This window comes from Rhinatrema bivittatum, chromosome 2, assembly GCF_901001135.1.
Source record: "Rhinatrema bivittatum chromosome 2, aRhiBiv1.1, whole genome shotgun sequence".
NCBI classification, from domain to species: Eukaryota; Metazoa; Chordata; class Amphibia; order Gymnophiona; family Rhinatrematidae; genus Rhinatrema; species Rhinatrema bivittatum.
In genome coordinates this window covers 793,308,911-793,325,540 of record NC_042616.1, presented here as the reverse complement: position 1 = coordinate 793,325,540, position 16,630 = coordinate 793,308,911, and the positions used below count along the sequence as shown (strand labels likewise).

The 16,630-nt window shown below is 44.3% G+C and overlaps 1 protein-coding gene across 3 annotated transcripts in view; it reads left to right on the top strand.

The window, feature by feature from the left end:
* Positions 1 to 16,630, top strand: part of AGO2 (argonaute RISC catalytic component 2) — a 225,163-nt gene that overhangs the window by 168,699 nt on the left and 39,834 nt on the right. For all 3 annotated transcript variants that reach the window (XM_029592084.1, XM_029592085.1, XM_029592086.1), the window contains one exon: positions 13,998 to 14,192. In XM_029592084.1, the coding sequence (XP_029447944.1) occupies positions 13,998 to 14,192 (195 nt within the window). The remainder of the gene's footprint in view (positions 1 to 13,997; positions 14,193 to 16,630) is intronic.

Below are 16,630 nucleotides of genomic sequence, written 5' to 3'. Positions count from 1 at the left end.
TTTATTTTTTCGGCACTGCCTGTAGCTATCAAATAAGACTGAAGGGGGACCCCTGCTGGCTGCAGGGTTAGTGCTATGCTGGACATGCCCAGTAGGGGCCAGTCAAAGTTCTGGAAACTTTGATAGAAGTTTTCCGTGATTGGGCTCCATCCTGTGATGTCACCCATATGTGAGGACTAACATCCTGCTGTCCTGTGAGAACACCTGTTAAGGTAAGCAACACTTGCTTTATGGTTGTTACTGAGATGATTGTCCGACTCTTTCATCATCCACATGTGTACCTTTATTGTAAGTAATCTAACATGCCTGCTTAGATGTAAAGACAAATTTTAAACAGTGGAAATAAAAACATTCTCTTTATGATGGAGGCCTTGTAGAGTGAATATTCAAGGCAAGTAAGGCTCTTGCAGCCAGTATACAATTTGGATGGTGGTATTGTGCTCTGATTAACTTTGATTATTCTGTTTTGCTGCAATTAAGATGAGACAATAGAAGGCAATGAGTGCGTGGCTAGAGAGGTAGGAGTGGAACAAATTTTAAGGTTCCATCATAGCGGTGAAGGGGACATGAGAAAATGTCAGTAATACAAAAGCAGCAAATAAATCAAAGAGGGAGTAGGAGCAAATATAAATGACAGCACAGGTAAGAGCAGTTTCAGGAAATTCAGATTGAAAATGTTTCTGGGGATTGTAGCAGGAAATATGGGTGGAATTGAGGAAAGATCACTTTCGTGACCAAGTGCCCCTCATTGTTAGGTGCATTTCATCATTACTAAGTGCATCTTATTATTAATTTGATATACTATGATTCTAGTAAAATCATCAAAGCAGTTAAAATAAAATTAATGGCCATAATACTTTATGCATACATATCTGTCTATCACAGGAATGCCCCTCTCTGTGGACAGCTTTGGCTAAAATGTGACAGGAGAGTCTCTTAGCGAAATGCCAGCCAAATCTGTCCAGGACAGAAGGGTTCATCCATATTTAGGCAGGAACAGGGGAATTGGGGCCTATAAGACAAGACTAGGAAATGCACCGTCCTTGTGTTACACTTCTCCAACTTTTTTTTTTTTTTTTTTACTTGGTGGGTGCAGAACTTGCTACCCATAGGCTTTTTGACATTTGTCTATTTAAACAGCACTATTTTTAGCCGAAGTGATGTAAAAGAATTACTAATATAGAAACTAATATAGAAATCTAGGAAAAATCTCCAGGGAGGGGATTCTCGGCCTGTGCTCACTTTCTCCGTTTCCGGGACCTGCCATGTGATGCAGGTGCCTAAACTATTTTGTTCTTTTTCAACACATCACTTTTTTCTTAAAAGCAGTACATATCAGAAAACTACACCTTTTTCCCGTCCCAAAAATACCACAACCATTTATTTGTTCATGTTTATAAACCACAAACTTGCAAAACAATTAGTGTGTTGAACAACATATGATAAATAAAATTAAATTAACAAATGTGTATAAGGCAACATGACTTGGCCTAAGCAGGCATGCAGACAGGATTAATTCTCCATTAGTGTATAAATAGTTTAAAAATAAGATTTCCTAGTGATAGCCAGATGGACTCAGGGCCAATGGGTTATGCTCCCCTGCCAGCAGATGGAGACGGAGTCAGGTTTCAAAGCTGACGTCACCCTACATACACCCCTGCAGTGACCTCAGCCCTTCAGTATTTCTCCAACTTCAGCAGATAGAGAATGTGCTTTCCATATGGGGATTGTTATACTTTTTGGAAGAAAACAATTCTACTTTTAAATTGGAAAAAAGATTGAGCCCTGCTCTCCTGTGGTGATACCTAAAGGTCCTTCCCCAGATGAGAATTCCTAAGGTGATTTCCAAGATCCCTCAAGAGGTGTGCCTTGGCCCAGTAGCTGGTTCCCAGCGTGGACTTTGCTGCTTAAGCAGCTGAAAGGCAGCGGATGCAGGAAGCAGAGCGCGGCAGTGACTGCCAAAGTCCTCTCTTCCCCCGCAGCCAGAGACAGTCTCTGTACTCAGCCGGTAAGCAATGAGCCCAGGTAAGTGTGAAAAAAAAAAAGATTTACCACCCGATTCAGAGAAGTTTTGGAAGGGTTTCTGTAAGACTTCCTCCGGTCTCCTTGCTCTGTGCGCCGTACCAACATCATTCCCAATCCTATTGGGAAGTGGGCTTCCGAGCTTTTTGAGCAGCCTCCCAGCAAGCTAGGCCCCACTTTAGGCTTGGCACACTGCGTGGTAAGCCGCTGTGGTGCCATCTTGTGCGCCCGTCTTTGTGCGTGCTGTATTGCCCACCATAGAGCATCGGTACGTGTAGCGTGTGTTGGCTCTGTGTATGTGCTGTCTGCATAACGCTGATGGCATACATATGTGCGTAACTTACTAGGCACAGAATATAAGTAAAGCTGGGTGCACAGGCTGTGCGAGTGCCTTACCGCAGCCTGTGTAGGCGCCCAAAATCTGTGCGCACAAAATCTTAAGCACGAGCCGACTGAACATGCAGTTACTGTCGCCAATGGCTCCGGCAGCAAAGAAACATAAGCACCTTTCTCTTTGCGCTGCTTGTCATATTAGGACTGCACAGTCTGACCTGGATTCTTGCTTCTGTCAGCACTGTGAGGAAACCCAGGGAGAGTTGGCCTCCCCGGACTTTACTAAGTCCTGCTTCTCCCATTCAGAGGCTGGGTCAACCACAGCCTTAACTGGAAGTACTCCAGACCTGAGTACCCCCGGGACTGGGTCATCCATGGGAGAGGGAAACTCGGCATCACCTAACCCAGTACCTCCTGGGCTAAGAATGGATCCAGCTGCCTTCTCTTGGGTGGAATTTTTTTCAAGGCCTTCAAGTCTTTGTACAGGCTCAGTCTGCTACCTCACTTTCCCCTGTCCGGATGGAACCTCAGCCGGCAAGCCCTCCCTCTCCCAGTCCTATCAGCTAAAAAGGCAACGTGGATTCCATAACTGCTCTGGAATTCGCCCCTGAGTCATCCACCTCTCGAGAGAGGAGCAGGCACGAACAAGCTACCAGGGCACAACAAGAATCAATCTGTAAGGTCATTGCTATTACGACAAAGGCCTGTGGGATTTGAACAAGCCTATTTCAATTTTGGGGGGATTCTATATATCCATATTGTTTAAAAATTGTTCTAATACCACACCCTGTAAACCTACTTTAGCTTTAATGTTTTTCTATATTGTTTAAACACTATTCTAATCCCCCAATCTGCAAATCTACCCAATATACACCCCTCCAGGTACACTAGACAGAGACCCATCTCCCTTCATAGAACTCATAGCCGCCAACATATCACTCCACACACCAGCTATTATTTTATTTATTTATTATTTAAGGTTTTTTTATACCGGCATTCAAGAACTCGTTCTCATCATGTCGGTTTACAGAAAACAGGGGTGCAAAAATATAACCAAAAACATAGATAAACATGGAGAAGAGAAGCAGTTACAATTAACAAGGGTTCATGAACTGGGACTATAAGAAATAAAAGAGATAGATGAGGATAATTATATACAAGTGTACAATGTAAATAAGGAGTCCTCTATAAATACAAGAGAACAAAATAAATATGGAGTCCACTATATACAGCTACTTAGCATAGGAGTCATTGATGGGTCTTGTTAGGTGGAGTTCGGGAAGGCTTGCCTGAAAAGCCATGTCTTCAGTCTTTTCCTAAACGTTAAGAGGCACGGTTCGTTTCTTAGATCTGGTGGGATAGAGTTCCATAGCGGAGGGCCTGCTGTTGAAAGGGCTCGGTCTCTCAAGGTTCTGTGATTAGTAGTTTTTACGGGTGGAACAAGGAGGCATCCTGTGTAGGCTTCCCTAGTCGGTCTTGTTGATTTGTGAACACGGGGAGGAATTTGTAGGTCGATTATGGTGTGTTGGTGAATGATTTTGTATAATAATGTGATGGATTTGTAAATTACTCTGAAGTGGATTGGTAACCAGTGGAGGGCTTGAAGGACTGGAGAGATGTGGTCTCTTTTTCTGGTGTTTGTTAGTAAACGTGCTGCTGCGTTTTGGACCATTTGGAGTGGTTTTGTATATGAGGAGGGGAGGCCAAGAAGAGTTGCGTTGCAGTAGTCTAATTTGGAGAAGATGAGGGCTTGGAGAATGGTTCTGAAATATTTGGCGTGGAAGAGTGGTCTTATCCTTTTTAAGACTTGCAGTTTATAGAAGCAGTCTTTGGTTGTTTTGTTGATGTGGGCTTTGAAGTTCAATTTATTGTCGATTAGGACACCTAGATCCCTTACATGAGTGGTTTGTAGGTTGGTTGGAAGACAGACTGTGGGTTTGTTATCGGGAGTTATGAGTAGGACTTCAGTTTTAGATGAGTTTAGTACCAGATTGAGGCTGTTGAGGAGGCTTTTAATTTCTAGGTGGCAGGATTCCCAGAATTCGAGGGTTTTTGAGTATGATTCTTTGATAGGGATCAGGATCTGGATGTCGTCCGCATAGAGAAAGTGTATTAAGTTGAGGTTGGTGAGGAGTTGGCATAGTGGGAGGAGGTAAATATTAAAGAGTGTAGGGGATAAGGAGGAACCTTGTGGGACTCCGACGGTCGAGTCGTGGCGTGCTGATTCTTTGTTCTGTATTTTTACCTTGTAGCCTCTGTTGGTTAGAAATGATTTGAACCAGGAGAGCGCTAAGCCAGAGATTCCTATAGCAGCTAACTGTTTAATGAGGATCGCGTGGTTTACGGTATCGAAAGCTGCTGATAGGTCTAGAAGGACCAGCAGAAATGATTGTCCTTTGTCTGTACCTAGGATGAGGAGGTCTGTTAGGGATGTAAGAAGGGATTCTGTGCCGCGATTTTTGCGGAATCCATGTTGTGAGGCGGAAAGCAGTTTGTTATCTTCAATGAAGTCCGATAGTTGGGAGTTAACAAGCTTTTCCATGATCTTGGCTATGATAGGTAGATTAGCTATTGGGCGGTAATTGTTGGGGTCTTTTAGGTCCAGGTTGGGTTTTTTTAAAAGTGGTTTGAGTGAGGCTTGTTTAAGGTCTTCTGGGAAGGAACCTTGTGAGAGCGAACAGTTGATTATGTCAGCCAATGGTTTGGAGATGGTTTCTGGTATTGTGAGGAGAAGTTTTGTTGGTATATGGTCCGCTGGGTGTGAAGATGGTTTCATTTTTCTAAGGATGGTTTGGATTTCAGAGGAGGAGGTAGGTTCAAACATTTCTAGGTGAGTGTTTTTGATGTAGGGCATTAGCGCTTGAGTTAGGGGAGCGATATTGGGGGGAAGTTGAGTAAGAAGATTCTTGATTTTGTTTTGAAAGAAGAGAGCGAGTTCATCTGCTTTGGCTTGAGCTTGATTACTAGGGCATTCTGGTGAGGGAACTTGGGTGAGGGTGGAAACGTAGTTGAATAAAGCTTTCGCGTCAAAGACTAAGTTGTGAATTCTGGAGGCGAAGAAGTCTCTTTTTGCTTTGGAGGTGTAGGCCTTGTATTGTTGAAGCGTGCGTTTGTAGTCTGAGAGTGTGCTGGGGTTTGGAGTTTTCCGCCAGTTAGATTCCTTTTGTCTTAGTATTTGTTTAATCCTTCTAAGATCGTTTGAGAACCATGGTTGTTTTTTGGAGGCATCTGGGTGAGATTTTTTTTGTTGTAAGTGGGCAGAGCTTATTGGCTATTAATTCTGTGATCGTATTCCAGGATTGTAAAGCAATATTAGGATCAGTGAGAATTATATCGTGAAGGTGTTTGGTTAGTTGATTGGTAAGGTCATCTGGATTGCAGGGTTTCCTGTAGGTAAAGGATGGAGAAGGAGTGTGACTGATAGTAGATTTTTCCAGTGAGAATGATGTAGAAATGAGGGAGTGATCAGACCATGGTACTTTCAGATTTTTTGTTGGAGAAGTCGATTTTATGCCTTTGTTGATAAAGATCAGGTCTAGTGTGTGGCCTGCTTTGTGAGTCGGGTTATTGACTATTTGGGAGAAGCCCATCGCTGAGAATGCTAGTAGAAGAGTTTGGCAGCTAGGTGAGAGAGCAGGGTTGTCCATGTGGAGATTAAAATCTCCGAGTATTATTGCTGGGGTGTCCAGGTTGAGGAGTGTTGTTGTTATTTCGATGATGGATGAGACGTCAGATTCTAAGAGTCCCGGGGGGGCGTAGACTAGAAGTATTTGGAGTTGGTGAGATGTGAAGAAGCCTATCTCAAGTTTATTATTGGAGTGGATCGGATGTTGAGAGAATTTGAGGTCTTTTTTTGTAGCAAGAAGGATTCCTCCTCCCCTTTTTTTCAGTCTAGGAAGGGAGAAGATATCGTAGGTTAGCGTCGGTAATTGGTTTAAGATTGCTGTATCTGATGGTTTCAGCCATGTTTCTGTTATTGCGCAAATGTCAGGCTTGGTGTCGGTGAGGTAGTCATTGAGAATTAGTGACTTTTTAGTTATAGATTGCGCATTGAAGAGCGATAGGGTGAATAGGGTGAGGCCTAGTAGTTGTGTTATTGGTGCTATTAGTATTGGTGTGAGTGATTTTAGGTTGTGGAGGTTTGCTTGTCTGGTTAGATTTCTTTTCTGTGGGAAGTAGTGATGTATGATTGGGATTGAAAATGTTGGATGCATTTTGGAGGCTGGATCCTTTTAAATTGTATGTGTTGTTATATAGGATGTTTGATTCGATTGATTGCAGTTGTTGAATGGATTTGTTGAGTTGTGGAGTAGTTGCTGGGTTGATGCTGGAGTCCTGTAGAATTGTTTGAGTGTGGCTTCAGTTGTGAAGTTGATTGTCTTTGTCTGGCGTGGTTGAGTGGGTGCTGTATTCCTGTGCGTTGTCAGAGTATGTCACCTGAGCAGTCGTTTGTCTCTGGCTGTGTCGTCATGCATTGGACGTTTCAGATGGAGTGATTGAGTGTTAGACGGTTGACTTGGATGGTGTAGACGGTCCTGTTCTGGCACGCTAGAGGGCTTGGTGATTTTTAGTAAGAGTCCGGCTGGCTTCCGGTAGTTAGGAGAGGTAGGTGGGAGAAAAGGGTGGTTAAGGGCTCAGGGTCTCTCAGGGGCTGCACGAAGGGGCGCACAAAGGGGCAGGCCCCTTTGTCGCGCTCCTTCGGCGCGCGACGCTCGGCGCGCGGCGCCTCGGATGTCCGTAATTAAATACCTCGCGTGCTTCTCCTGGATTGGTTGATGAAGATTAGAAATAGGAGGGCCTGTCTTGTGGCTTCCTGCGGCGGTGGGCGGAGAGCGGAGAATCAGCCGGATCGGCGCGATTTCAAGCAGGAGGAGGTAAGTGTGGAACTTCCCCGTGGCCGGGGCGGGGGCCCACGGAGGTAGGGCGAGATTTAAAGGCCTTACCCCGATGGGCTCAAGCGCCGGCTGCGCGGGCCTCTCTCCCAGCACCTATCTGCTCCGGGACCTGCTCTCCACGTTGTAGTCTGCGGCAAAGAGGGCGACTGAGATCGAGCCGGCGTTTTTAAATTTGGCGCGGTCGCGTTGTATTGACGTCACTGGCGCGACTGGGTCGTCTTGGGCGTCGTCGGGCTATCGGTCGGTGCCGGAGGGCCTGGCTTGTGGCTTCCTGCGGCGGTGGGCGGAGAGCGGAGAATCAGCCGGATCGGCGCGATTTCAAGCAGGAGGAGGTAAGTGTGGAACTTCCCCGTGGCCGGGGCGGGGGCCCACGGAGGTAGGGCGAGATTTAAAGGCCTTACCCCGATGGGCTCAAGCGCCGGCTGCGCGGGCCTCTCTCCCAGCACCTATCTGCTCCGGGACCTGCTCTCCACGTTGTAGTCTGCGGCAAAGAGGGCGACTGAGATCGAGCCGGCGTTTTTAAATTTGGCGCGGTCGCGTTGTATTGACGTCACTGGCGCGACTGGGTCGTCTTGGGCGTCGTCGGGCTATCGGTCGGTGCCGGAGGGCCTGGCTTGTGGCTTCCTGCGGCGGTGGGCGGAGAGCGGAGAATCAGCCGGATCGGCGCGATTTCAAGCAGGAGGAGGTAAGTGTGGAACTTCCCCGTGGCCGGGGCGGGGGCCCACGGAGGTAGGGCGAGATTTAAAGGCCTTACCCCGATGGGCTCAAGCGCCGGCTGCGCGGGCCTCTCTCCCAGCACCTATCTGCTCCGGGACCTGCTCTCCACGTTGTAGTCTGCGGCAAAGACTTGGAGATTTCAATCTACATGTCAACGCAACACCCCTACCACACACCTGTGAAACAATCTTAACCTCTCTCCAAGCCATGGGATTTCAACAGATCATAACTAGACCCACGCACAAAGCAGGTCACTCCCTTGACCATATCTTTACTAACTCCTTAATCCAGACAGAGCCATCATCCCCTGGTCCGATCACTTCCTCATCCATACCACCTGCTCTATAAAAAAGCAGTGCACCTAGATCTGTCACTAAAACCTCCATCCAGTTTAGAAAAGCCTGCTCCAAAGATGAGCTCACAGAAGCTCTCACTGACCAGCTCGAAAGACTAGACTTAACTAACACAGGAACTGCCTTTTCATCCTGGACTCACCTCACCAGCGATATTGCCAATAAGATTTGCCCCTAAGAACAAAAGAAATAAATCCTACACACAATACCAGAAAACCCTGGTACACCACAGAATTAAAATCACAAAAACACAATCTGAGAACACAAGAAAAGAAATGGCGCAAGGAACCCTCTTCCACCCAATTATCGAAATACAAATCCCTCCTACACTCCTACCGTGAAAATATCCTCAAAACCAAAATAGATTTCTATTCACTAAGAATCCACGATCTACAATTTAATCCCAAAGCCCTCTTCTCATTTGTGGCTTACCTCACCAGAACCTCAACAACCGCCATCCCTGATGATGAAGCCAAAACCAGATGCGAAGAATTAACACTATACTTCGACTATAAAATATCAAATCTCACTACACGATTCCCCACAGACACACCCCCCACTAAAACCCATAACGCCAAACTAAACACTTTTGAGACTGTCTCCACTGAAATAGAAGCAATTTTAAAGAAAATGAGACCTACCACACACCCATTAGACACTATCCCTCCTCTCCATCCCCAATGTAATTGCCAAAATCCTAGCCAACATTATCAACAGCTCCATAACCTTTGGAACTGTACCTTCCCCCCTCAAACAAGCCATTGTGAAACCAATACTCAAAAAACCCAAACTCGACCCGACGAACCTGGCTAACCACCGCCACATATCCAACCTCCCTTTCTTAGCAAAAGTCCTGGAGAAAATTGTTAACCGTCAATTATCAGATTACCTAGAACACCACCACCTCCTCTCTACAGCACAACATGGCTTTCGCAAACATCATAGCACAGAAACACTACTAACCACCTTCTCCGACTATCTCCTGACGTGCCTAGACAAGGGACACTCCTATATACTGGCCATGCTCGACGTTTCCTCAGTCTTCAATACCATTAGCCATACCTTGCTAATAGAACGGCTATCTGAACTAGGCATCTCTGGAATCCAATTGCTTTGGTTTAAATCCTTCCTAAGCAACAGGAACTACAAGGTCAAAATAGGCACCAGCGAATCCTAAACAATTAACATAACTCGAGGTGTTCCTCAAGGTTCCTCCCTCTCCTCTACCCTCTTCAATATTTACCTTCTGCCTCTGCCACCTCCTTTCTGAACTCTCCCTCCCTTTCTTCGTTTACGCTGATGATGTGCAAATAGTCATCCCCATCAAAGATTCCATACATAATGCCCTCAAGACGTTTAATTGTGCGTTGAGTAAAAAAGAACTTTCTCCGATTAGTTTTAAATGTGCCCCATGCTAACTTCATGGAGTGTCCCCTAGTCTTTCTACTATCCGAAAGAGTAAATAACCGATTCACATCTACCCGTTCTAGACCTCTCATGATTTTAAACACCTCTATCATATCCCCCCTCAGTCGTCTCTTCTCCAAGCTGAAAAGTCCTAACCTCTTTAGTCTTTCCTCATAGGGGAGTTGTTCCATTCCCCTTATCATTTTGGTAGCCCTTCTCTGTACCTTCTCCATCGCAATTATATCTTTTTTGAGATGCGGCGACCAGAATTGTACACAGTATTCAAGGTGTGGTCTCACCATGGAGCGATACAGAGGCATTATGACATTTTCCGTTTTATTCATCATTACTTTTCTAATAATGCCCAACATTCTGTTTGCTTTTTTGACTGCCGCAGCACACTGAACCGACGATTTCAATGTGTTATCCACTATGACACCTAGATCTCTTTCTTGGGTTGTAGCACCTAATATGGAACCCAACATCGTGTAATTATAGCATGGGTTATTTTTCCCTATATGCATCACCTTGCACTTATCCACATTAAATTTCATCTGCCATTTGGATGCCCAATTCTCCAGTCTCACAAGGTCTTCCTGCAATTTATCACAATCTGCTTGTGATTTAACTACTCTGAACAATTTTGTGTCATCTGCAAATTTGATTATCTCACTCGTATTTCTTTCCAGATCATTTATAAATATATTGAACAGTAAGGGTCCCAATACAGATCCCTGAGGCACTCCACTGTCCACTCCCTTCCACTGAGAAAATTGCCCATTTAATCCTACCCTCTGTTTCCTGTCTTTTAGCCAGTTTGCAATCCACGAAAGGACATCGCCACCTATCCCATGACTTTTTACTTTTCCTAGAAGCCTCTCATGAGGAACTTTGTCAAACGCCTTCTGAAAATCCAAGTATACTATATCTACCGGCTCACCTTTATCCACATGTTTATTAACTCCTTCAAAAAAGTGAAGCAGATTTGTGAGGCAAGACTTGCCCTGGGTAAAGCCATGCTGACTTTGTTCCATTAAACCATGTCTTTCTATATATTCTGTGATTTTGATGTTTAGAACATTTTCCACTATTTTTCCTGGCACTGAAGTCAGGCTAACCGGTCTGTAGTTTCCCGGATTGCCCCTGGAGCCCTTTTTAAATATTGGGGTTACATTTGCTATCCTCCAGTCTTCAGGTACAATGGATGATTTTAATGATAAGTTACAAATTTTTACTAATAGGTCTGAAATTTGTTCTCAGAGTAATTTGTTCTCAGAGTAATTTGTTCTCAGAGTAAAAAAAAAACGAGAGAGAACGAGGAACTAGATAGAGGAATCTATGCACTAGCGAGCTTCCAGGGGGGGAAGCTACCTTATCGCTGAGCTCCTCGAGATGCTAGGGTTTTTCAGCAGCTTCTCTGCCTGCGGAGGAGACCAGGTGTTGGCTCCATGGCACTGAGGGACTATTCCTCTGCTTGCCGTTGAGGTGCAGCGAGGAACAGCATATGCATGCAGCAAAAGCGTTCGGGGGGGGGGGGGGGGGGGGGTCTGCAACAAGCATGACCGCACCAGTAGAACAAGCCTTGCGAGTGACTAGGTCTAGCACTGAGACTTTCCCTGTCAGCATGGAAACGGCAGCCATTTTCGATTCCCTAGCCCTGTTGGCGGGAGAAGCAGAGGAATCCTCTCAACTATCGCTAGCAGTTCCCTTTCCTGCAGAGGTTCAGAGAGCCACTTGCACTGGTTCTTGACACCAGTTTCCATGGATTTTCGGCCAGTCAAGAGGCCTGAACTGTTGAGAAGCTCTTCAGGCTGATGATTTTCAGTGCTGGATATTAAACTGATCCGGGCCTAAATGCATGGAAGGTGCTTGCAGGCTTTGCAGTAGCCTACCACATGGCTAAGTAGTGGTTCTTTTCTCGCGTGCACGGGCATGTACATACATTCTCACCGCATGGTGGTTGCATGTGCTGGGACCTCTGCATGTAAGGCCTCAGCATAGATTTGAACATGTACGTCTGCGACCTAGACTTGAGCATGTATTTGCATAAGTACTTGTGCATGTAAGGCTGCGACAGACCGGAGCGTGTACTTGCATGGGTACTTGTGCGCATAAGACTGCTATCAGACAATGTGATGATGGCAGACTATATCAACCGTCAAGGCGGAACCAAGAATCAGGCAGCGGCTCGGGAGTTGATTCTCTGGGCAGACGAGCACTTGGAGCGGCTGGCAGCGTCTCACATTGCTGGAGTGAACAACGTTCGGGCGGATTTATCAGTCTGAGAAAGTTAGACCCTGAGGAACGGGAGCTGTCAGAGTCAGCGATCTGTCTCATTCACAGAAGATGGGGATATCCTGACCAAAGAGAATATACCAAGGTGTCACGATTTTAAAGTTGCTGAATAGAGCACGGTACAAAGGAATTGGAGCTCTGGTACAGCCATGGACTCGAGGGATTCCCCTTTATCTTCCCTCCTGTGTTCTTTTACATCCTTGACGTATGTGCGAATTTGGAGGATCTTAGAGTCCTGTCTGCTGTTGACGGAGTGCAGCCTCAGTCTGTTCAGTCTACAGTATCACACATTTTGGCTTTTCTACAGAAAGGTTCTGGTCAAGGGACTGGCCTTTTAACTCTGAGTGTCCAGGTAGCAATTTTGGGTTGTCTCCGGGGTAAGGTGCAAGAGTATCCTCTGTCCACACATCCAAATGTTCCATGGTTCCTTCAGGGAGCTAAGAACTTGCAGCCTCGGGTGCAGAACATTTGACCATCTTAGAATCTGAATCTAATCCTTTGAGGACTGTGTGAGGCTTGGTTTGAACCACTAAAGAGAGCTACAGTTAAGGACTTGATTCTTAGAGTGGTTTTCTTGATGGCTTTTTGAACAGCCAGGAGAATTTCTGAGCTCCAGGTGCTGTCGTGTCGAGATCCCTTCCTAAAGATGTCTGATTTGGGAGTATCTTTATGCATGGTGCCTTCTTTTCTGCCTGATGTAGTCTCTGCATTCCATCTTAGTTAGACAGTAGAGCTTCCAACTTTTATGGATTTGGATTCCTCTACGCCTCATGTGGGGGAGCTTAGGATCTTAGATTGAAGGCATGCAATATTGAGATATCTAAAGGTCATTTATGATTTCCATAGATCACATCACCTCTTTGCAGATCATATCGCCTCTTTGACTTGTGGCGTGGTCCAAAGAAGGGAAATAAATCATTTACGGTTACAATTGTGCAGTGGCTGAAGGAAGCGATCGAGTCGACTTACATTTTTAAAGAGTGCCCGCTGCCAGGGGATTTAGGGCGCACTTGACACGTTCTCAGCTGTCTTCCTGGGCTGAGGCACAGCAGGGGTCTCCGCATGAAATTTGCTGGGTAGCTACTGGGAAGTCATTGCCTGCTTTTACTAGGCGGCATCACTTGGATGTCGGGGCCCCGGCTTCCATGTGCTTTAGTGAGAGTATTCTACAAGTGGAACTCTCCACGTCCCAGCCGAGTTAAGGGAGCTTAGGTACATCCCAGAAGTCTGGACTGATTTGGGTACATACAGGGTAAGGAAAATTGGTTCTTACCTACTAATTTTCGTTCCTGTAGTACTACAGGATCAGTCCAGAGACCTGCCTATTTACTGGGAGGGAGAATCCGCCGCTCATACTGTTGCTTTGTATATAGTGCGGAGTTGTTGGAGGTTTTCAATGCTAATCGCTTCTGTTAAATTTGGGAAACGAGCTTTCTATTGTCTTTTTGGGCAACTTCACCTTCTTCTGGCTCATGGGAGGGGAGAGAGTTTGCTTAGAAGCTTGCTTAGAAATTTATGATTGTTGCTGTCTTCTTGGCTTGGGTACAAATCTGTACTAAGGGACTGCAGGTAGCACACTGGGTTATGTACAGGGTCAGTGAAACTTTCTCTGTCTACACTGCTGGCAGGCAGGCAAATCCCAGGAGTCTGGACTGATCTGTGGTACTACAGGAACGAAAATTAGCATGTAAGAACCAATTTTCCTATACGTTGGAACTCCAGTATATGCAAAATTATCTCATGAGTAATCATTGGTGTTATCCTGAAGACCTGATTATGAGGTCCCAGGATAGGTTGGGAAAACTCTCAAAATGTTAACATATGGAAATAGCTCTTTAACATGTTCAAAGCATGCATATTTCTCATTCTGGCTATTCCCACTTTTATTGCTTGTATAATTAAGAAATAATGACTTAAAATCCATTTTTTAAATATTTTTCTTCACCATTTATACTAATTCATGGTTCTCAAACAGGTTGTTGGTAGCATGGATGCTCACCCTAATAGATATTGTGCCACTGTCCGTGTACAGCAGCATCGTCAAGAAATCATCCAAGATCTGGCTGCCATGGTCCGAGAACTGCTTATTCAGTTCTACAAATCAACCAGGTTCAAGCCCACACGAATTATTTTCTACAGAGATGGTGTGTCAGAAGGGCAATTTCAACAGGTTGGTTCTTTTATTTTTAATAATTTCTCATGCAATGTGAATGACATTATCTCAGTTATAAGAAATCACTTAATACTGTTTAAGCATTAAGTAAATCAGTCCTGAGTGTTGAATGATGTGTGCTTACTGCTGACACAGTCTTTTCTCCCAAACAATTGCTCCTCTATTTTCTGTGAGAGGCTATACTAACTTAACAGTGCCTGCTGATGTGACATAGAGGAAATCTCCTTCTTATAATTCAGATTTTTTGTTGAACCATCCAGCACAAACAACTAAGGTACAATATACCAAAGCTTCATGGTGCGTAGTTTTTATACAAGTTCAACCCCATCCCCCACTCCCCCACCCATAACACTCCACATTTTTAAACATCAGAGTGACCTGGATCTACTCAGTGGACATCAAAGAAATAAGTCCTAATACAACTACCATTGCAAAGTCAAGAGCTATCATCTCATCATACTGAATACAGTTTCCAGATTTTAAGGAAAGAGTCCAGAGTATCCCTCCGCAAAGCTGTTACTTTTCTCATGTAATACACGTACCACACACATTTAACTAAGGATGAAAATTGCATAACAGATGCATTTTTCCAGTAAGCAGCTATTTCATGTTTAGCAGCAAACACTAACGGAGCTAAAAATTTGACTGTACTCAAAAGTAAATAAATGGGAAACAGTGACAGCAGAAAAAAAGTTTTGTAATCTTTGGAATTCATATACTTAACACCTCCTTGATTAGATTAATAACCATATCCCAATAAGATTGTATATGTGTACAAGCCTACCAGATGTGAAAAAATGATCCAGGAAGTCCAAATTTGCACTAGCAGAGAGGTGATACAGCTGGAAAAATCCTATGCAGCCTCACTGGCATCAAATAGCATAATAAAATCTTATGACTTTTTTCACAAAGAAGAGATGGAAGTCTTTGCCATCCAGCAAAAACATGTATTCCACTGATTATCATCCACCACCTGCCCCAAATCAGCCTCTCTTGTTTAATTTTATTGTTTTATTGCTTTTGTTTCCTTTGCCTAAATGACTTAAATGTTTTAAATATGTCTCTTGATTTTTATGTTAACGTGTACTCCGCTATGAACTGTGGAATATGCGGAATATAAGTTTTTAAATAAATAAATAGTGTTTAACCTTAGTGCACGACATAGTGTTAAGAATATTATACAATTTAGAAATCAACCCTTTATCTTTAGCAGGAGTGGCACGTAACATCTCAAAAGGTGCCAATTCTCTAGAAACCAGATTTGATATTTCCTTACCCAAAATAAAATGGCGAATCTATAAACACAGAAAAAAGACATTCGTCAACTGTTAGTACTATTCATGGGTATTTCATATACCGGACATAAAAAATACAGTGTTAAAGACCAACGTAACACCCGTAAGTGTAGAAGTAATTGGTTGCTCATACTCATAAACCGAGTCATGTATAATCATTGGTCTCAAAATGCTTTTTGTAAGGTATTTCTTTTGCAAAAGAAATAAATGGGTTAAATCGCTTCCCTGAATCCCCTTTTTCACTTATGCAGAAGGAGCAATGGTTCATTCCGCCGTGGCAACCTGACGCAGAAATTGTTTGAAACATAGTGTTATGTTGGGTTTCCGCTTGAAGTTTCTATGATAGAATGAACCACTGCTCCTTCCGCGTAAGTGAAAAAGGAAGCGATTCAGGGAAGTGATTTAACCTGTTTATTTTATTTGTCAAACAATACCTTAAAAAAAAAAAAAAAGCATTTTGAGACCAGTGAATATACATGACCTGGTTTATACATATGAACAACAATTACTTCTACGCTTACAGGAGTTATGATGGTCTTTAACATTGCATTTTCAATGTCCATTACTATTATTCATGGGTATTTCATATAACTGTTGACAAATGCATTTTTCCTGTATAATATTGTGCATTTTGTCCATTGACTCCATTTTTTGGGAATCTGTATGGTATGGTAGCTAGTTCTTCAGCCGGCGAGAACTGATTAACACAGCTGAAAGGCAGTGGGTGCAGGAAGGCGAGCGCGGCAAGGAAAGGCTGAGCTCAGATAAGTTTTGGGAAAAAAAAATTAGAGACAGTAGAGGGATTAATGTAGGACTTCTTCCAGTCTCAGTGCTCAGCGCACCATTCCAACGTTTGCTCCTGTGGGAGTTAAGAGACTTGGGCAGCCTGGCGGGTTGAGCAGCCCAGGGGGGCTATGCCCCATTGTTAGGCTTCTTTCTGTGCACCATGTGGTAGGTAGCAGCGGTATTCTCAGGTGCTTTTTTTCTGCGTGTTCGGCTGCCCTCTGCAGGACCATCGGTGCGTGCAAGTGCTTCTGGTTGTGCATCCGATTTGTATGCCCATTCTGGAACATATTGGTTGTGCGCCCAGGTTTGGTGCCTTGACAGTGTGCATAGTTTTGCGGCACATAAATTTTGTAC